Source organism: Manis pentadactyla, chromosome 10 (genome assembly GCF_030020395.1).
Source record: "Manis pentadactyla isolate mManPen7 chromosome 10, mManPen7.hap1, whole genome shotgun sequence".
In the NCBI taxonomy this organism is placed as follows: domain Eukaryota; kingdom Metazoa; phylum Chordata; class Mammalia; order Pholidota; family Manidae; genus Manis; species Manis pentadactyla.
The window spans coordinates 4,991,951-5,013,293 of record NC_080028.1 but is presented as its reverse complement, the minus strand read 5'-3'; the positions used below and the strand labels follow the sequence as shown (position 1 = coordinate 5,013,293).

At 56.7% G+C, this 21,343-nt stretch overlaps 1 protein-coding gene across 4 annotated transcripts in view; it reads right to left on the bottom strand.

The window, feature by feature from the left end:
* Nucleotides 1-21,343, bottom strand: part of SHISAL1 (shisa like 1) — a 128,117-nt gene that overhangs the window by 34,982 nt on the left and 71,792 nt on the right. For all 4 annotated transcript variants that reach the window (XM_036931313.2, XM_036931315.2, XM_036931316.2 and 1 more), the window contains exons 2-3: nt 9,107-9,202; nt 6,330-6,543 (exon numbers count right to left, since the gene is read on the bottom strand). In XM_036931313.2, the coding sequence (XP_036787208.2) occupies nt 6,330-6,543; nt 9,107-9,202 (310 nt within the window). The remainder of the gene's footprint in view (nt 1-6,329; nt 6,544-9,106; nt 9,203-21,343) is intronic.

The window sequence follows — 21,343 nt, the reverse complement described above, 5'->3', positions numbered from 1 at the left end:
GTGTGTATGTGTATGTTTTGTGAACAGCAGGAAATAAAATAGAGGCTCATTTACGGGGCAAGATGTGAAAACAGCCAAACCACAGACAGCAATTTTTCAGTGTATTTTGGGATATTTACTAATTCAAATTCTTCTGGTGTTTCCCAAGCAATAAAACAAAACCTTCTCTGATGGAGGACTCTGACTGAATACCCGCCAGGCATCAGAGCAGGTACGTCAGCAGGAGGAGCGGCTGTGACCAGGGGGACGCTCCTGTCCCCTCCCAAGAGGCAACCCCGGTTCAGGAAGGAGGTGAGTTCCCGAGGCCATCAGGTTAGGAAGGAAGGTCGGCTGCAGGGCCGATGGCCCCTTGGCCGACCTCACCTAAAACATCCCAGCGTTGAGCCCTCTCATGAGGTGGCCTACGTGTCGGCGTGACAAGCTGGTAAACCTGGTGATGAAATTTCTGGGCCCAGGAAGCCAGGGCTTCATGAATTCAAATCCTATCTCTGCAAATTACTCTCTGTGATTCTGGGAAACAGAGCTTTGCTTTCCCCATCTGTAAAATGGGGATGACAATACTCTCTGCTTGGTGGTGTAATTGAGGCCTAATGAGATAACATGTAGCCTGGGGGAGAAAGGACCCAGGGAGCGCTGGCTTCTGTGATTAAGGAACACAGGGAGCGCGCAATAGATCTAGGCCCAGAGAGGCAGAGTGACTTGCCAAAGGTCACCCAGCAGGACTTAGGCCGCCCCGAGCACTGCAGGAGCATGGGCTTCGGGCCAATGAAGTAGAGCCCACTACTGTCAAAATACTCACTCAGGCCTGCCCTGCCCACAGGGTCTGTCCCTGTGCATCTTCCCGCCCTGCTGGTGATAGGCTTGGCCCCGTCATGTACTTTGGCTGATAAGATGTGAGCAGAAGTGTCACGGTCACTTCTGAGCAGAAGCTTAACAGACACCATGTCACCCCTGCTCTTTTCCCTCTGCCGTGGGGAGATCCTGCCACAGGTGGGGCGTGCGTCACAGGCCTGGGTCACAGCATGCTCCACGCACAGAGCCGTGGTGGCCCGAGAAGGGCGTGGAGTAAGAATCAAAAACAAGCCTTTGTGTCTGGAGCCCTGGGCTTTGGGGCTGCTTGTTACCTCAGCAGCTGAGCCCAGATGACTGATACACCAATCTCCTGCTCTGCCACTTGTGTGCTGTGTGACTACAGGTAAGTTTTCACCATCTCTGAGCCTCAGCCCTGGTGCAATGGGGCTGGTGCAACCTACTTCACGGATTACTTCCCCACATGGAGGAGAGGTGAGAGAGGTGTGTGTGCAGGTTTTATGCCTGACAGGGCCTCATGGGGTTGAAGAGCTGACAAGAACATCTGGAAATTTCTGACCCCACTCAGCGGCTGGAGCCAGAGCTTGAGGCATGCTGGGCAGTGACGTGAGGCCTGCAGCACAGGACCCAGGTGGGGGAAGCCAGGAACCTGGGGCTCTCAGGCCCTCCCAGCCAGCTGACCGCCATGTGTCAGCCATCGGCGTGGCTGTGACACGTCTGGGCACTGGGAGAAGGGAAGCTTTGGGGGAAAGAGGTTTCATGTACAGCCACAGGAAGAATGAAAATTCATCCCCTCCACACTTGGAGGCCTTTGAGGAACCTTCTGCTTTCCTGGAATTTCTCTCCCACCTGCTGCAGCCCTTCTGCCTGCTAAACAAATGCCACACATTGCACAAGACTCCACTCCGTGCCACCTGTCCCCAAAGAGAGCTGACCACCGGCTCGCAGGCCCCATCCAACCCTGTGCCCTGGATGGGTGTTCCCGCTGCTTGCCTGGGGCCCTCCCTGGATCTGGGTCACTGCTGCTAGTGACCTGCCCAGAACCTGGCAAGGGAAGGGGGACAGCACACTTCTGAGCACCCAGGGCCTCTCTGCCTGTGTGGCTGAAAGTGGCATCTTGCCATGGCAGTGGGCTTGGGAAGGCTGCTTCCCTCACTCCGCCTGCCTTTTTGCCAGGCAGCCAGAACCAAAACAAAGCACTCTGTTCCCCCAGAAAAACACAAATAAGTCATCAGAGGCACCCTCCTTTACCCTGTCACCAGCCCCACCTCCCGGCTGATTCACTGGCAGGGTGGGCGAGAACAGGCACCAGGCAGCCCTTGCTGCTAATGGACTGTGTGCATCTTCATAAAGCCCTGATGGGGGCCATGGCTTCCCTGGTCCATCTGGACAGGCTGCTAGTGGGCACTAACATGTCCCTGCTAGTACCTGGCCTCCTGGCTAAGATCTGGTGCATTCCTCAGCATCAGACAAGCCCTGGCTTTCTAGGTGCACCCGGTGGGGTATGGGGTGGGGGCAGAGCCCAGTGGGTAGAACAAAGGCCCCTGCATCCCTCAGGCTGGGACTGTAGCTCTGGGATGTCTGCCCCACCCCCTGCCCTGCCCTGTCCTCCCACTGCGGTAGCTCCAGTCCCTTCTCTGCCACAGGCTCCAGCCGGATGTAAGGCCCTGGTCTGACAACCTGGGCTCAGGCCTTCTCCCTGCAGTCCCGAGCTCAGGCAGCTGGGCAGGGGCTCGAGGGCCTCCGAGCTGAGCTCTGGATTGGTCGTCTCCTGGGTGGCCTGGCCCCTTCCCTCAGTGGGGCCCCAGCCCCGCCCAGGGCACCAGCATGGCTTCTGTGGTGTTCTCAGTCTGTGTGCCATGCAGTGTCCATGAACACAAACCAAGCTGGAAGCCCTCAGGGCCCCTGCCACCCGCAGGAGAAAGTCCAAGCCCCCAGCCCGGGAGGCCCCTGCCCCACTGAGACCTGCCTGCCTCTCCCCATGGCTCCCCTTGCACTTCATGCTCGAGCTGCAGAGAACTCTGCACAGAAACGCTCTTTCCTCTGGACCCTGTGGGTCCCACCTTCTTAAAAACATTTGGATGCAGGAAAACCTGGCACCATCCCCCATCTGTGAGCAGCACCGCCAGTGGGAGGGGCAGAGCCCAGTTCCTCTGCGGCGGGCAGCCTCCCTCTCTGGGCCTCGGTCCACAGCTGTGGGAAGGGGGGAGGCTGGCAGGAAACTTGGTAGAGAATATCAAGGAGGAATCCCTCCAGAGCGGGGGCCCTCAGCTGGGGCAGTCCTGCAGCCCACAGTTGGAAACGTCAGGAGACATGGTAGGTTGTCACAGCCAGCTGGTGGAGAGGGGTGCTACCAGCACCCAGTGGGGCAGAGGGCTGGCATCCCACGGTGCACAGGGCCGACCCACAGAGAAGGACTGGCCCAGGTGTCAAAGGGATCTCGGCTCTAGGAGCTCGGCCTCAGGTCTGCCTCCGTCGGTGGAAGCCCTAGATGATTAAAGCCGTCTCCAGACCGAAATGGCTCTTGGCTCCGCCACAGATTGGCTGCCTCATCAGGCAAGTTACTCAGTGTCTCCACACCTCATTTTCCTCGTGTGTGAAGTGGGCTAAGTGTGGGCTGCCTGGTGACTCCAGCGATACGGCAAGGAGAGAATTGAGCACAGAGCCCGTCCCAGCCTGCACGCTCCATAAATGCTTTCTGAGGTTCAACAATGAGAACTAAGCTAAACTTCTTCAATATTCCCATTCCTCCCCAGGGGAGGGCTTTGTTTTGTGGTCCAACTCTTAAACAGCAGCAGCCAGGCCCCCCTGTGCTGAAATGATGGAGTCTTCTGTGTGAAATCCTGTGTAAATGTGCAGATTATAGAAACCTGTGGGCTTCAGAAGGAGGATTCCAGACACCACTCGCCAGAACCCTGGAAAAGTCTAGCTGCCTTGCCAAGCCTGTCTTCTGTCTGGCTCTCAGCCGGCAACTATAACACTTAGGGGTCCTAACCCCAGGCCTGGCACTGCCCTCCTCCTTCAGGGAATCAATCCTTGGTCTTATGAAAGGCTTGGGTCAGATTCCAGGCCCGATTCCAGCCCTTGTGATGGACAGGGCTTGCTGAATGACTTCACACACGGAACTATTCTAAGGCCTGAGCAGATGGCAAGATATTCAGGGGAAGCACCCGTGCATTTGAGGAAGGCAGGCTGGGGGCAGACCTCAGTTGGAAGAGGGAGATTTGCATGATAGTCAAGGAGTTTGCACCTCCTGCCTGACCAAAGGGAAGAAGTGGCTTCCCCCTGAGCATGGCACTGGTGGCAAAGTATTTAAGCCTCAATCCTTCCAAGTGGATTTTTTTCCATACCATGAAAAGAGCATATCCACTCCAAGAGTGAGACTCAGGCCTATTGAGAAAATATGTGCAGCTTACCCATTGATATCAGGATGAAGATAAGAATGCCTGACAATTTTAAATGCTTGACAGTTTTAGAGGTACTCGCCAACATGACTGGACAAGAAAAAGAAGTCAGGAACGATAATTGGAAAATGGGGCATAAAATTATCATTGTTTGTAAATTGCATAATTGGAAACTTAAAAGAATCAATAGAAAAAGTATTACAAAGGTAAGAAATTTCAGTAAGGTGGCTGAATATGAAATTCAGATTTAGAAATCATTAGGTCTTATCATCTAAACAATAGTCATTTAGAAGATATAATGAAAGAAAAGACCTACTTATAGTAGCAGCATGAAAAGAAATAAGTAGGAATAAATGCAAAAGATATGTACAATATATATATGAAGAAAACTCCAAAATATTGTGAATGAAAATTTGAGCAAATGGGAATACAGATTTTCCTCAACTTAAGATGGGTTACAACCCAATAAACCCATCATAAATTGAAAATATCATGTCAAAAATGTATTTAGTACACCTAACCTACTGAACAGCAGAGCTTAGCCTAGCTGACAAATGTGCTCAGAACACTCACATTAGCCTGCAGTTGGGCAAAATCATCTAACACAAAGCATACATTTACAATAAAGTGTTGAATATCTGATGAAATTTATTGCATGCTGTACTGAAAGTGAAAGACAGAATGCTGGTCAGTGTGTCGGTTGTTGATCCTCATGTTTGTGTGGCTGACCAAGAGCTGTGGCTCACTTGATGCCCAGCATCACAAGACAGGATTGTACATACATTGTTAGCCTGGAAAAAGATCAACATTCAAAACTTAAAGTATGGTTTCTATTGAATGTGTATCGTTTTTGCACCATTGTAAAGTTGAAAAATCCAAAGTTGAACCATCATATGTTGCGCACTGCCTATACCGTGTTCTTGGGTATGAATATTCAACATCATGGAAAGTGCTTTGTCCTTAATCTGCAAATTCAACCGAAATCTCAGTAAAAAATAATTGGATTTTTGGGGTGGGGCAGGGGGACTATACAGGCTAATTCTAAAGCTCATCTGACAAACAAGCTAGGGGGAATAGACTAAGAAGACATTAGAATGTGTTAAAAGCCACAATCATTAACACAGTGAGATACTAGCATATGGGGGAGCAGTGAAGGTCATGAGAAAGTATCACAATCTACCAGATACTCAGATTCAGTGTATTATAGTATGTGAAAGGTTTACATTTCCCATCACTAGGAGAAAGATGGGCAATTCAATGTGTATTGGGACAACTGGCTACCCATTTGGAAAAAAAAAAGTTGGATTCCTACCTCAAAACTTACATCCAAGTCAATTCCTGACAGATCAAAGATTTGAAGACAAAAACTTAAGACCTAAAAGAAAACATGAGGGAATTTCTACAGCTCTCAGAGTAAAGACAACCTTTCTCAGTATGATATAAAACCCAGAAGACATGAAAGAAAAACAAAAAAAAAAGGCTACAGATCGGTTAGGTAAGAACTGAAAATTTAACATGAGGAAAAAGCATCACAAATTCAAAGACACACTGAGAAAATCTTTGCAACTCATATTTCTTTTATATATAAAGAGTTCCTATAAATAAATAAGAAAAAGCCCAAAACTTCAAAGGAAAATGGCAAAGGGCATACACAGCTAGATCACGGTAAAGTATAAATGGCTCTGAAACATCGGAATAGATGCTCAGTTTCACCCATAATAAGAGAAATGCATGCTGTTTCAATCCTCCACGACTTTACTAAGCATATTCTCACTGCTTTTTTTTTGCCAGAAAACTCCTCTTTCTTTGTACTCATGATACCTTCATTTAAAGCCCTAGTCGCCAGTATTTCAATCACCTTAAGGGAAGGGGCTTCGTGGGATTAATCTCTGGGTCAGGTGTGTCAATCAGTTATTTGTTGAACAAATAAAGAATGAAGGAGGACCTCGGCCTGTGGATTCCAGGCCCAAGCTCCTTCCATACCCGAAAGCCTTCCACATCCTTGACGTGCAGCAGCCCCAGGCAGTAGGATCATGTTCCCCGTTGTGCTGGTTGCCCGGAAGCTGCCCCAAGGGGCCCAAGGCAGCAGGACTGCAGCCCCAGCGTGGTACTTACTTGTGCATGTAGCCCTCGGAGCCAGCCGTGAGGTTCGCCTGCATCACCGCCTGGAACTCTGTCTCGTTGCAGCAGTATTTGAAAACCGTGTTGTTATGGTGACAGCAGAGGATGAAGGTTTTGTTGTCCGACAGCCGGGGGCAGTGGAAGCCGAAGTGGTAGCGGCCTTTGTGGTCCGTGTATGGCTCACAGACCCGGAAATGCGCAGACAAGACTAGAAAACAGAGTCACCAGGCTTGCTGGGAGAGCCCCTCCCCAAGCCCAGGTGTCCTGTGAGAGTCCTAGGGCAAGGGGTGGGCTTGGCTGGCTGCTCTAGGGTACTGCTAGTCTCTTTCCTCCCTGGGAAGCCGTTGTAGTCCTGTGCAAGCCTCACCTCTTCGAGGAAGCCAGCTCTGGGCTCCTGCCACCTCCCAGGCCCCCTCAGTGACAGCCCTGCTTACACTGTATCCCCCATGGGGCTCCTTGCAGGCAGGGCTGTGTCTTAATGTGGATCCCTTCCAAGAGCTCTGCATACAGCAGGCACTCAATTAGGAAACAACCTTAAATGAGTGCCTACTATGTGCTTCACAGGCTCAATCCCATTTAATCCACTCGGCCACCTTAGCAGGCAGATCTGGGACCCCATTTTACAGAGGAAGAAATGGTGACCTGCCTGAGCTGGGAAGTAGAGGTGGGATGGGGAACCAGCCCACGCCTGCCTAGATTCAAAGTCCCAGCTCTCTCCACTCCTCCTCCACCAGCTGTAATAACCTGTTACTCTGTGGACTGGGGGTGGACCCAACCACATGCCCAGGCAGGCCTGGGGGTTGAGTGGGGGTGTGTGCGCAAGAATTGGTCCCCCTCGTGGAGAAAGCACAGTCCCCTTTGTACCTTGCTTCCTACTAAACCAGTGCCCTAAACCTGAAGGTCCCCAAGGGTCTGCCCTGGTCGCCTTCACCTCACAGCGGGGCACCCTGGCCTTGGACCCAGCTCAGGAGGGAGGCCCGTATTCTGCCATGAATGTGCCTGCAAACCCAGGATGGTATTTACCACTTGTGCTGGTGGTGATAAACTGGAGCGAGAGCTTTAACAAATATAACAATGGAAAAAAACCTGGAGCCCGCTGTCTCCAGCTTAATTAGTTATCTTCATAAAAGGGATGGCTGTCTCTAATTTGTATGGCTGGAAAGGGGCTTCGTTGGCTGAATACATTCCTCCAGCCACAAAGGCACTGATGGTTTTGCAAAAGCTCCTAGCACGAATCGTAAGCTCTGTGTCTGCTGAGAAGTTATTAGACCACAGCCCACGCGGCTCCTGTGCCTGGGCCACCGAAGGGGAGTCCCAGCTGGGCTGCGCCGGCCGCTGAGCGGGCGGGCCTCGTGCCTGAGTGCCGCGCTGGGTTGATGGCCTGCTGAAATCCTGCGCCCCTTCCCCAAAGTGCAGCACCCCCTTCTGAAGGGATGGGCGTGGCCACCTCAGGAGAAGGGTCCTGGCGTTTCAGGAGTCTGGGGGGGCTCTCCAGGGCCCCTGCTTAGCCTTGACCTTAGGAAACAGAGGACCCTCTTATGGGGAGACAGGGGTCTCTCAGTAGGCACTCCCACAGTACAGAGGAGAATCTGGGGCTTGGAGCAGTGGTCTCAACATGAGGCCCCTGACCTGCCACATCGCCATTCCCCGGCGACTTGTCACAAATGCAGTTTCTTGGCCCCTGAGCAGGTCTTTTAAATCGGAGGCACAGGGTCAGGGGGCAACTCAGAGCCCAGTCCTGGTCTGGATGGCTGTCATTTAACAGCTATGTGACTGTGCCTGTTGACTGTGGCTTCCAGCAGGTCACAGACCTTCTCTGAGTCTGTCTCCTCATTTGTAGATGGGTGAGGAGCTCCTCTCCCCGGGGGGCAGAGAGGAAGCACAGGAACTGTGCCGGGAAGGAGCTCAGCAGATGGCCCCAGGACCCCTGGACTTGGCCTGGCATTGGCTGTTGTCCTGGGAGCCCCCTCTGCCCCCAGAGCCTTTCACGGACTTCCTCTGAGCCGCCCCTCTCAGCAAAGGGGCAAGGGCATGAAGCCACCGGCGGGTGTCAACAGCTCTGCCAGAGCAAGAGGGCATAAGGAAGTGAATAAGGGAGAGGGCAGAGAGCCGGGGATGGAGTAGGTGCTTTGCTCAGGCCGGGGCTGAGGCCGCCAGGGCCCGTTGGGCTGGGCCGCTCCTGCTGTCAGGAAGGGCGGGGCTTGCCTGGCCCGTCAGCTTTAGTTTCAGCAGCTCAAGGCCTTGCTGTATGCCGGTTGGTGTAAACTGGAGAGTGAGAGCCCACCCGCTGGGTAGGGGGGAGAGGCCAGGAGGCCAGACAGGGACTGGGAGGTGGGCCCCAGCATTCTCCTGCTGGGGTTAGAACCCCAGCCCCTGCACTGGCTGTGTGGCCTCAGGCTAGACCACTTCCTCTGCAAGCCTCAGTTTCCCCATTGATACAGTGGGGTGACTACTGCATTGCCTGACTTTGACGTTCAGGGGTGGAGAGCGAATTCATTCATGGCTTCTCCAGGTGCGCTGGCAGCTACTGCTCACCCCACAGCACCCTCAGGACCCTTGGCTGAGCTCCTGTGGCAGGCACGTGGGACACGGCACACAGTAGGTTCTCACTGAGCTGATCATTAGGTCCTCACACGGGGGATACCAGTGGGGCAGGGGACTGGGGGCACACCCCTGCCAGCTCCCAGGACCCCAGCTGGACCAGCACCAACCCTAGGAAGGGACCACCCACACCCCCGGCCCCCTCCCTCTGAGCACCCACAGGGTTCTACCTGCAGAAATCAGCAACGAGAGGACGGTGAGCACTAGCAGGGACTGCTGGCCACAACTGGTCATCATTCGGCTTGCATTGATCCGACGAGAGCTGCCTGTAACGAGGTCCGGGAGGCCGGGTGTGGGCTGCCTGGCCTGTGGGTGCAGACACTGGCTCTGCTGCGCTCAGCGGGGCCGCGCGGGTGCGGCTGGGAAGCGAGCGTGCTGGGAGCAGGGCTGGGCCGTGGAGGAGGGCAATGCCGCCATCCAATTTCCTCTCTGGAATGAATGACCTTCCCTCACCAGTCAACCGTCATCTCCTTTTCTTTTCATGGTAAAATGAGACTTAATCAGAGGAGGACGCATGGCTCAGGTGGTGGAAATAACCAGGGGCTGAGGCCGGCAGGCAGGTGCCCGGAGTGCAGAGGAATGAGAATAGCCAGCTGGCGTGCGGAGATCTGACGGGAGCTCGAGCACCTCTGGGGTTTGCAGGACCCAGTTCTCCCTCCCAGAGATTCCCATTAAGCCCTCCACTAGTCTGCATCGAGCTGGGCACCTGCCAGGCAATAGGGACAGAGCAGTGAACTACATAGAAGTGTTCCCTGCCCCGGCTTGCATTCTAGTGAGGAAGGCCGAGGGCACACAAACAAACAGATGAGTATTGAAGATGCTATGAGGCTCCTGGGGATCCACCCTGAAGAACTGAAAGTGGGGATTCAAACAGATATTTGCACACCCATGTTCAGGCAGCATGAACCAGATGGCTGACGGGTGGAGGCACCCTAAGTGCCCATCGATGGGGGGATGAATAAACACAATGTCTCTGCTTACAGTGGAGTGGGATCCAGCCTCCAGGAAGGGAATCCTGACACACTACAGCACGGATGGACCTGCGGACGTGGCGCTCAGTGAGACAGGCCAGACCCGGGACAAACCCTGTGTGACCCCACTCAGATGAGGTCCCTGGAGGAGCCAGATTCATAGACATGGAAAGTAGAAGGGGGGTCTCCCGGGGCCGGGGCAGGGGGCTGGGGAGTGAGAGTTAAATGGGGACAGAGCTTCAGTTTGGGAAGATGAGAACGTTCTGGAGAGGATGGTAGGGATGGCCTCACAACGGTGCGAATGGATTTAATGCCACTGAACTGCACACTAAAAATGGTTAAAATGGTCAAGTTTTATGTTCTGTAGATTTTACCACGATAAAAAAAAATCTATGCGGGGAACAATATAAGATATGTGGGGTGGTGGGGAGTTGGGGGTGGTGGTGTGGGGAGCCGGCCTGCACAGGGCAGTCAGGGAGGGCCTCAATGCAGAGGGGACACCGGCGCTGACTTGAGGGAGGCAGGCGGGAGCCATTTGGGCTTCTGGAGGAAGAGGGTTGCAGAATAGGGGCAGCAAGTGCAGAGGCCCCGAGTGGGGAGCAGCCAGGAGGCTGGCAGGGGTCAGCGGGAGTGGGTGTGGTACAAAGCCGCCTGAGGCAGGGCCTAGGCCCCTGTGGACACTTTACATCAGGCTGTTGAAGCCTAGTTCAAACCTGAGGAGACAGGGGACCTCACCATCATCACCCCCTGCCTGCAGGGGTTTGGAAATGGAGGCTGGGCACAAGGCCACCGTGTCCTCTGTGTAGACGGTGTGGCCCTCCCAGAGCCCCACCATGCACGGAGAGCTAGGGGTGGCCAGGGGAGGGGAAGAGACACAGGACAGGAATTAGTTTGCTGAGCGCCTATGTGCCAGGCTCTGGGCCAAAGAGGTCCTGCACACCACTCTTCCTTTGGGGCACCCCGTTAGTCTATGAATTGTGTCCCCCCAAATTCATATGTTGGAGTCCTAATCCCCAGTTCCTCAGGTGGGACCTTATTTAGAAATAGGGTCATTGCAGATGTGAGCAGTTAAGACGAGGTCATCTGGAGTAGGGTGGGCCTCAATCCAACATGACTGGGGGCCTTATAAAAGGGGGGAATCTGACCATAGAGACACACACACAGGGAGAACCCCACGGGAAGGCAAAGGCGAAGATCAGGGTGATGTGCCTACAAGCCAGTGAGCCCCAGAGACCACCAGCGAACCCCAAGACACTAGGGGAGAGGCCTAGAACACATCCCCTGACCAGCGCCCAGGAGGAAGCGGCACTGCCAGCATGCTGGGCGCACAGTCAGGCCTCCAGTCCTGGGGAGCAGCCCCCCAGTTTGTGGTGCTTTGTTCCAGCAGCCCCAGGCCATCGCTGCACCCCTCACGCGGGCACTGCTCCTGGAAGGCTGGGGTGTCCTGAGGTGTGAAGGATGCTCCGCTGCCCACCTGGGAGCGGCATGTGACATGGGGATGGGGAGGCCTGGAGATGCCACCTCCTACTCCAGGGGAGACCCTGGGGCCCTCCCAGCCGGAAAGCACATTTGCAGCCCCAGGGACCAGCCTCTCTGGCTTCCCAGACTGTCCTGGGGCCCCTGCTCTGGGCCCGGCCCCGGGTTGGACCCCCAGGGGCCACCGACAAGCTGCTTGTCCTCACCCGCAAGGCTCACGACCTGGTCAGGGAGAGCAGGGGGATGCCAGCACCTCTACATCCTGCTTAGTGCGGCAGGCAGAGCAGGAAACCGCAGGGGGCGCCCCAGAGGCTAGAAGCTTCAGACGAGGAGGCAGGCCTGGCCCCTGTTCTCGGGGCCCCGGGGGGGTCTCAGTCTTCTCACCCTGTCCAGGCAGTGCGGTGGTACCAAGGGTGCCAGGCTCTGTTCTGAAATCTGAGCCACAGTCAGCAAGGGGGTGGCATGGCTGCAAGGTGAGGGTGAATGCCTTAATAGATTTTCAGTGATTGCTCATGGTGACCTCATCGGGGCCAGCCTGGAGAAGGGGCCCTCCTGTGTCCCCAGCCAGGCCTCCCGGCTCCCACTGTGAGACAGGCTCTGCTCCCAGGCTGTGAACTGCTTAATTGCTCTGAGCCTGGGCCTCCTCTCCACCTCCCTCAGGGCCCTTCTGGGAGGATGAAGGAGATTAAAGCATTTGAAAGTGCTTAGGAAAGGATTTCACACCTGGGAAACCTAAGGCTTGACCCTGGGAAGTATGCTGTGGGGGGTGGGGAGGGACAGGCCCCCTGAGATGACCCCTCTCCACGGCTCCATTCTACACAGGGGGCCGCCAAGGCCCCTGAGAGCTGAAACAGGTCTCCAGCCTCCAGGCCCTCCGGGCCCTGCAGGGGATGGGCTGCCCTGCTTCCAGAGCCAGGGCTCAGGTCTGAGAGCTGATGGGTTTGTTGAATGGACGTAGGGGCTGGGGTGGGGAGGTCCCCCTCTGCCTCGTGCCAGCCCTCCACCTGCTGCTCCTGCTCCCCAAAAGCCCTGCATATCTGGGAGAAGCTGTCAACTCACACCGGAGTGTCTTCCTCTCCCCTAAGTTCAAACCCTGCAGCCCCTTGGGAGTGGCTCCGGAGGCCAGCTTTGCTTCTATCAGCTGCAGACGCCAGTCCACCCGCAGAGGCACGTCCTGCCCAGCGCCCCTCCCAGCGGTGCGCTCGCTGTCTCAGCACCAGCCACTGACCCCACTCTGGACCTGGGTCTCAGCTGGGGTCTAAGATAGGGAGGAAGGGAATCCCTGCCCTCGAGGTGCGCTGGGCAATGGCACCCACCAGCCCCACCAGTGTGATTGGCTCCCATGCTTTCCTCTATCAGGCCACGAGGGTCCTGGGCCAGGCCTGGCCAGGGGGGGCCATGGCCGTGGGGCTTGGGGTCCAGAGTCCTACAGCCTGGTGATGAATCCCAGCCTGGCCAACACCGGCCTCGGCCCTGGGTCTGTCTAGGAGCACTGAAGCAACAGTGGCTTCAGGGCCTGCTGTGGGTACGGGGGTCCAGCACACCGCAGGTATTCCCTGCCGGGATGTAATTCTGTCCCCTGTCCAGCAGGCACTGCTGGTCTGCTCAGTCTCCAGGGCCTGCACCCCTACCTGAGGCTGCCTGGGGATCAGGCAAAGGGCAGTGGAAGCAACAGCCCATGCGCTGGACAAAGGTCAGAGTAGGGGGGCTCTGGGTGACAGGGGGACCGCCTCCACTGCGGAGGGTCCGCAACACCGCCCTACCCTGCCTCTCCGGGCTGTCCGGGGCAGCTCAGATGCCGGAACTGAGGCTGAATCTGCAGAAGGAAACCCCACTGTGTGTCACCCGGAAAGTTGCATAAAAATTCCATTTCTAACGACCCAAGACAGCAAAGCTCAGAAGCCAGCCATGCCACCCCCAGCAGGGTCGGACCGCTGCTCTGGGAGCTCCGCAGCCTCAGGGGCCGCAGCGGCTGTGCCCCTTGTTAGGTTTCCACGCCACACCTGGCCTCGGGGGCGCGGGAGCAATGCGCCAGCATTCTCAAGGCTGAAGCCATCACCTCAGGCCCTGCGTGGGCTCTGCAGCCCAGCTGGGGAGGGCGTGTCACCCCCATCGGGTCCCACCACCCGGGACCCCCACAGTCCGCGGGAAGCCCCTCCAGCCCGGGGTGGGGGTGGGGCTGAAAGGCTGAGCCCCTGCCCCATGCCCAGCTCTGCCTGCCCAGCTGCTGCCCCGGGTCCGGCTTTTCACCGACTTATCTCAGGTAACCCCCCACCAGTCAGGCAGATCATGACACCCGCATCTCGTAAAGAGCGACAGTGCGGATCAGAACAGGGAAGTGCTTGCCTCAGTCGCACGGCCACCTCGCAGCTCAGACAGGAAGCCAGCCCAGCCTCCCCCCGGCTGCTCCCCCTCCCGGCACTGCAGGAGCTCCAGGGCCTCCTGAGACCCCCCCAGAAAGCACAGTTGCCACAGACAGATTAATCTGAAAGTTGGTAAACTGCCCACGTTGCTAGCCTGTGGCCAACAATAAAACTCAAATAACTGGAAGAAATTCTCGGTGAGTAGGACTGCCCCTGAGTTCTGACCGGTTCCAGAGCCGCCAGTCAGGCACGTAGCCGCCGCACACCCCTCGGGTCAGGCGGGGACTGCTGTTCCCAGATTGAGGATTATTTTTAAACACCGAATTTGGCGAGGCTGGAGAGAAGAGGAAGGAGGGCATGTGAAGAGAAACAGAGCCGGAGACGATGAATTCAACCCCACTAGGAACAACAACAGATCTGTTTTCCTGTCAGCCGGGCTAGGCACGGGAGAGCACGGCCAGCCCAGGGCAGGGTGGTGGGGCCGGGCGGCCGAGGACACCCAGGCTGGGAGGCTGCTGGCGGGATGCCTGGGAGTCAGCATCCTGTCTTGGCCTCTGGCCCGTCCTTCTCAGTCTGCCATGCCCCCCCTGGGTGTGGCCAAGTTCATCACCTCTGGCCTGGACCAGGTCGAGGGCAGCATGGCCTGGAGGTCGGGCCCTTGGGCTTGGGCCTCACTGCCTGGAGACAAGTCCCGGCTCCGCCTTTTATCACCACAGACCCTGTGACCTGGGAGAAGTCTCCTCAGTGTCCTCAGCCCTTGAATGGGGATAAAAATAGTGTCTAATGCACAGGATCCTTGTGATGATTGAAAGTGACGCACCAAAGCACTTGGAACAGGGCTGGCACGCAGCGGGCACTCAGGAAGTGGTGACTGCTCCTTGCCACCAGCTGCTTCGACCCCAGCCTTGCCCACCAGTCCAGGTCCTAGTGGCCCCCAGGGCCAGCTTTCTGAAGTAGTGCCCATCCAACCATCCACCCGCCTCCCTAGGAGGTTTGGAAGTGCCGGGTTCAAGTCCGAGTTCACTCTGAGGCCGCGTGTGCTCTGGCCCTTGCTGCTGCCCTCGGACTCTCTCCACGGTGCATTTCAGCCCTTGAGGACGTGCCGCCTGCTGGGGCCTTTGCACGGCTGTTGCCCTCAGTTGGGACACCCTTCTCCTCACCCCAGGCCACCTGGAGTGTGTGGGAGCAGGCAGCCTGCCTGACTTGTGCCCTGACCTGTGAACTGGGAGAAGGGGAAATGGATGGCAGGCAGGGTCTCCGAGAACCCAGAGCCCTGAATTTCCTGGCATTTCTGGAGAACAAAGGACACGTGACTAGTTACATGCCACATCCACACACTTTCCACCTTGTCTCACCCCTGCAGGGGTACACGGGGGGTGCGTCAGGCGGGAGGTGCCTCTCCGAGTCAGCCCCAGGCAGGTGAGGACGGGTCCTGCCCCAGCCGCCTGGGTGCTGGGCGGGAGCACAAGAGTCGGGGTTTTGCTCAGGCGGGCCCTTCCCTGGACATCTTTCCCCAGCTCATCTGTCCAGGTCAGACTTACCCGCGGGGCCCGGCTCGACCACCACCTGGCCCGTGCAGCCACCTCGGCTACTGGCCCCTTCTGGAAGCCCATTCAACGAATCCCTAGTGGGCTCTGCTGGGGCCAAGCCTAGTGCTGGGCGGGTGTGGGATTGGGAAGCGGGGCAGGGAGCCGCCACGGGACCACAGGCTGAGGGGGGCAGTGATTAAGCTCCTGATTCCATGATGAATCAGTAACTCACAGGGTCAGGGCCCACAGACGGTCCTGGAACTGACAGGGAGGCAGCGGCTAACAGCTGGGGAGTGTCTGCCCCGGGCTGGGGAGCCCGCTGAGGACTTTAAGCAGAGGAACTCATCCCCTCCTGTCCACACCTTCAGGCTGTACTCCTGCCCTCCCAGGGTGCAAGGCGGAGGAGCAGAGCCAGGATTCAAACCCTTGCCCTGTCCCTGTGCCTTGTCTATACTGATGAATGAGCATGTGCACACCCAGGCAGTGCATGTGTGCACACACAGTCTACACTCAGTGCATGCACACATGTGCACACCCGGCAGCACATATGTGTACACGCGATGGCCCGCATGTGCACAGGCACCAGTGCACGCACTGTCAGCGGTGATATTTAACTGCCAGCACATCCCCACCTAGTCAGGACCTCTCCTTGTGAGTGTGGACCTAATCCTGAGCTTGTGAGCTTTTGCCTTCAGGACATCATCCACTCAAAAGTTGTGAAATCTCACTCTGACATGTGAATTCTGGGAATAAACACCTGGGAAGGCACAAAGCCAAAGCGTGTTCTCCTGACTCCCATGTGCCCCTGCCTGTAGGAGGGAGTGTGGTGGGAGGGAAGGAGGCTGCGGCCCCTCCTTGGAATGGCCAGGCTGAGGTGGCCAGAGACAAGCATGGAGGACAGACACAGGCCAGGGAGCAACATGCTCCCCTGTGGTCATGGCTCTGGGCTACGCAGCCAGCTGACGTGAGCTGAGCTCTCGCTGGTGTCCAGCCCTGCACCAGCCCTTCCCCCATCTTCTCATTCAGTCTCCCACCATTCCTGAGGTCTCCAGTTGTTCCATGTCTGGTTTGTACCCATCTTCACGCAGACCTGCAAGCCAGGCCCCGGCCGCCTCCTGATCCCTCTATTCCCTCTTCCCCATATGGATCACAGGGTCCCTCTGCACTGCTCCTGTCCCCCCAACCCATCCTTGCCTTGAAGCTAGAGAGCTAGCTTCCAAATGCAAATCCCACTGTATCAGCCCCCGATTAAAACCCCCCCAAGGGCTTCCCAAGGCATCAGGTTAAAGACCAGACTTCCCCTAGGGTCCTGGCCCGTTCCTGGCAGTGCTCCCTACCCTCCAGCCACACTGGCCATCTCTCAGCCCTTTAGCCTTGCCCCATCCCCCATGCTGTGCTTTCCTTTCACCTGGCAGATTCAGACAAATCCCCTGGAGCCTGTGTCCTCCAAGAGGCCTTCCTGGACCCCTGCCCGAGGTTGGGGACCCTGCTCTGTGCTCACGGCCCATCCACTTTTCCTCTCCTTCCAGCACAGTTGGCAGATTAGAGTTGCACGCTTGGTGGGGTGGTTCTCTGAGCAATGTCTGTCTCCTTCACTGGGTAGTAAGCTGGACAAGGGCTGGGCCCAGGACTGGCAACATAATTTGCAAGGCCCAGTGCAAAATGAAAAATGCATGCCCTTTGTTAAAAAATTATTAAAAATTTCTAGACAGTGATGAAAGAGCGTTAAACCAATGCAGGCCCTTCTGAGCGTGAGGCTCTGTGTGCACAGATCAACACCCATGAAACTGACTCTGCTGAGACCCCTCCATGTTTGCTTGTCACTGTACACAGCATTGAGCCTGGCATTTAATAAACATTTGTTGGAGTGGCGAGTGAATGTACGTACTGTCGCCTCCGTTTTTCAGATAAATAAACCACAGCCTGGAGAGCCTAAGTGATTTGCCTAGAACTGGAGGGTGGCAGGGCTGTGATTTGAACTCAGGTCTGTCTGACTCCAACAGAGCTCACAGTGGGGGCCAAGGGTGATGGTGCAGGCTTTGGAGTCAGTCTACAGTGGCCTGGAATCCCATCTCTGCTGCTTACTAGCTGAGTATTCTACACAAGTTACTTCATTGGCCTCAGGCTCCTGCAGAATGGGAACCATGCCCCTACCTTGTCAGGGTACAAAAGCTAGAAAGGACCAGAAGTTTTAGCAGGGCCCCTGGCAGAGCTACCAAGTGTCCGTAAGTGGCTCTTATCCAATGTTGCCCACTCTGTTATTTCCAAAGTTGATGGTTTAAGGTATCCCAGAGATTCCTATTGTGCCCCTTAGCAAATGAAGGTGTGTTTGAACACCGTGCCTACCTGTGAATTTCCTGAGTTCTTCCTTTTATGCTTTGCTTGTGCCTTTAGTTAGCACTGGTTCCCTTCCACCCTGCCTGCAAGCTGACTGCTTCTGTTCTGAGACAAGTTTCTGAGGGAGAGATGGGGGACATACTTCTGTGCCTCTGATACTTCACTATGCTTTGTGCACAGTAGGTGCTGAATAAATGTTTGCTGCCCACAGAGTAGGAACTCAGATCCAGGCAGGGGCCTTAGTGCAACACATTTGCTTGTCCATTTGAGGCAGGGTCTCAGCTTTTACTGCTGCCTCCAGGAGAGGCCTTGGGCACCAGCCTCGAGGTGGAAGCCACTGACCTTAGCCAAGAAACTTCAACTCCAGGGCTCCCAGGTGGGCCTGCTCAGAGCCTTAGATCTACACTCCCCACCCCGCACAGTCGCCTGTATCAGGTGGGCGTGATAACACCTGCTCCATGGGACGACTGTAGGGTCAAGTGGGGAGGGGAGAAGCATGCTCCGCAAGCTATCATGTGGGCTATCGTCATGAGTGCTGACGTTGGGATGACGGGCAGGTCACCACCTCTGCCCCCCAAATCCCTCCCTCAAGAACCCTGACAGGGCTCCCCCACCAGCCAGCTGGGCTCTGGGCTCAAGTTCTGAACTTGACCTATTTCCATGCTTCCCTGCTTGAGCCTATGCTCTGGGCCATTTCTGGGCTCACCGAGTCCTGCGTGCCTGTTACCTTCTCGAGTGTCTAAGGTAGGCACTGCTGTGCTCCCCACTTCACAGGGAGGAAACCGGGGCCCAGGAAGGGGGAGATGTGCCCGAGGACACACAGCTGAGAGGCTGAGGTGCAAGTCCGGTCCTGCTGGTGGCCCGAAGCTCTGCTCTCCCCATCAGGGCCATGCCTGGGCACGGGGTGTGCACCTCCCCGGTATGGCCTCAGTGTCCCGCCCAGTTAAGGGGAGGGCTAAGCTGAGAACATCGTGGGGCCCTCAACTCTACAACCTCTGCCTCTCTCTGCTCCTCCAAATTATTTGGCTGCACCATGGAGATAAAACAACCCCTGGAAATCCCAGCAGCATTTTTTCCCACTGGAGAAACAAAAATATCACATGAAGAATGAATCACTTAAAGTGTCAGGTCAGGAAGAGGAAAGACAGGCACGCAGAACGCCTGTTGGAGTGGCCCTGGATTTCTCTCTCTTGGGGCCTCTATACGGGCCTCCCTCCAAGGGCGGGGGCCCTGGCCCTGGGGACTCTTCCTTCATGGGGGAGAACAGAGACCAAAGTGGAGCCTCAGTTTCCCATAAACAGGGATAACACATTCCCGTGTAAACGGGCATAACACGCCCACCTTGAAAGGGGGCTGGGAGGGTCAAGGAGGCATCCACGCATTCAGTCATTTATTTCATGCCGAGTGTGATGCTGGGCTGGCACTGGGCTGGGGACTGGCAACACCACGATGGGTTGGACAGACCTGTCCCAACCCCACGAAGCCAGCCAAATTCCCTGTGCTCTGATGTGGGGCCCCCCAGCACCTAGCAGGGCCCTGACCTGGGCTGGGCTGGGCGCAGCAGGAGGAAGCTGAGATCTGATGGGTAGGTGGGCCTTGTTAGATGGGGGGGCCTGGTGGAGAGCCAGCGAGCCCAGAGGGCGAAGGCGGAGAGGTGGGCCAGGAGCTCTGGGGGGAGCCCAATGCAATGGGTGGGGGGAGGAGGCGGCCGGGGAGGGGGCCGGAGCGGTAGGCAGGGCCCCGGGGGTGAGCCCTCCTGCACAGTAGTGCCGACCGGCCTCTGCAGGGGGGCTCCCCCACTCATGAGGACCCGTAAACTAGGGTCTCAGGCCTCTGGGATGAGGGTCAGAGAAGCAGAGCATCCACCATCCTTTGCCTGGCCAGCTAGGGGTGCACACAGGCCTTCGGGGACCTGGGCTGGGGAGATGGGAAAGCTGGGTCCAGAGCCATGGGCTCCCAGGAGGCTGAAGCGGGAAAGAGCCTGAAAGGAGAACAAGGGGGTTGGGGAGGGACCTGGAGTGGGTCTAGGTGAGACCTCCCCCCTCCGTCCCCCACTCCTTCTGTCCTCCCTCCCATCGCAGCCTGCCTCAGTGCTCCATAAAGCACAGGGTTTATCCAAGCATTTGACCCTCTATTCCCACCTACCCTCTATGCTAGGCTCTTGACATGAGGATACTGATGCACAGAGATGGTCAGCAACTTGCCCAAGGTCACACAGCACGTAGATGGTGGAGCTGGCCCTCGAGTAGGTGGTCCACAAGGCCCCCAGACCCTCTTCTCACCTGTTCCTGTGGCACAGCCTTCACTGTGCCCCTCATGTTCTTCTGTGACTGAGGGTCACTTTGTGGCCCTGCCTGGCTCCCCCCTTGGGCTGGGCACTTGTCCAGGGCAGGGACCCTTTGGGACCAGGGTTGGTGAGGGTTTACACCTGAAGGAATGTGTGCCTGTGGGGGCTGGGAGCATCCTTATCTGCCCAGCTCTGGGGCTCAGAGACCAGAAACCCTGCCCCTCCACAGCCACTGGCTGTCCTCACTATCATCCTAAACCCCAATAAAAGGAGAGCAACTTGGCCGGGCCATGTATAGGCAGGAGCGCTTTCTCGGCCTGTTCTCCTGGAATGGGAAGGCCTGGGGAGCTAGAGAGGGTGGTGGCCCTGAGCAGACCCTGGTGGCTGTCCCCACAGCCGGGCCTGGTCTGACCACCTTCTACGTCCTCACAGCACCGTATCAGAGTCCCGTTTGGCAAGGAGCAAACCGAGGCGTCTCCGGCAAGGTCTCACAGCTAGGGAGCCGCTGAGCTGGGGTTGTGTGGGCTGCTCTGGGCCGACGCGTCTCACAACACATGTGACTTCTCTCCCAAGGCGCCCAGGCTCGCTCGGTCAAATGGGTGTCAGCAATGCCACTGCTTGAGGCCCTCAACTGTGCCAGGCACTGCCCCGGCAAGGTCAGTGCATGAACACAGTCAGACCCCGCATAAGCCCTCTAAGGAGGGAAACTGAGGCACCGCACACACAAGAGGGCAGGGGAGTGTCCAGCTGACTCTAAAGCTGGGCTGACCCTGCTGGCCGTCCCGCCTTCCGTGCCCAACTTAGCAGCAGAGGACTGGGGAGGGCTGCCCACTCCCCCTGATATTGGAAACACACCATGTGGTCATCTGGACGCACCAAAGGGCCCGCTGGCCTCTCAGGCTGTCCCCCATTGCCCAGGCTCCTGCCCCAGCCCACTGCCATCTCCATGCCCAGGCCCCTCTGTTGTGCCTCAGCTGGCATTTAAAGCCAGGCCATAAGGGGAGCCAGCTCCCTCTCCCTCCCTCCCATCCCTGGGACCCTGCCTGTCCTGAGCTCGGCCAGAGATAAACCTCCTTTTTTGTCCCTTGAGGACCCAGGTGCTCTGTTTACAGCAGACAGAGCACCAAGCTCGGACTGGCCCAGGTGGGCAGCAGCAGCCCAGAGGGCCCTGTGCCAAGACGGGGAAACAGGGCCACGGGAGCCCAGGAGAGGTGCCCGACCCAGCCTGGTGGGCAGGAGGGTATTTATTTAATTCTCATGATTAGGAGAAGTTGTGAGTATCTCAATACACAGATGGGGACACTGAGGCACTTCTTCACCACCCCAACTCCACACAGAAAGTTTCAATAACTTGTCCCGGTCACCCCCACTAGTTTGTGGTGGATCTGGGACTCAAGTCACACCAGAGGGTCTGGCAGTGGAGCCCAGGTGTGGGAGGGCGAGC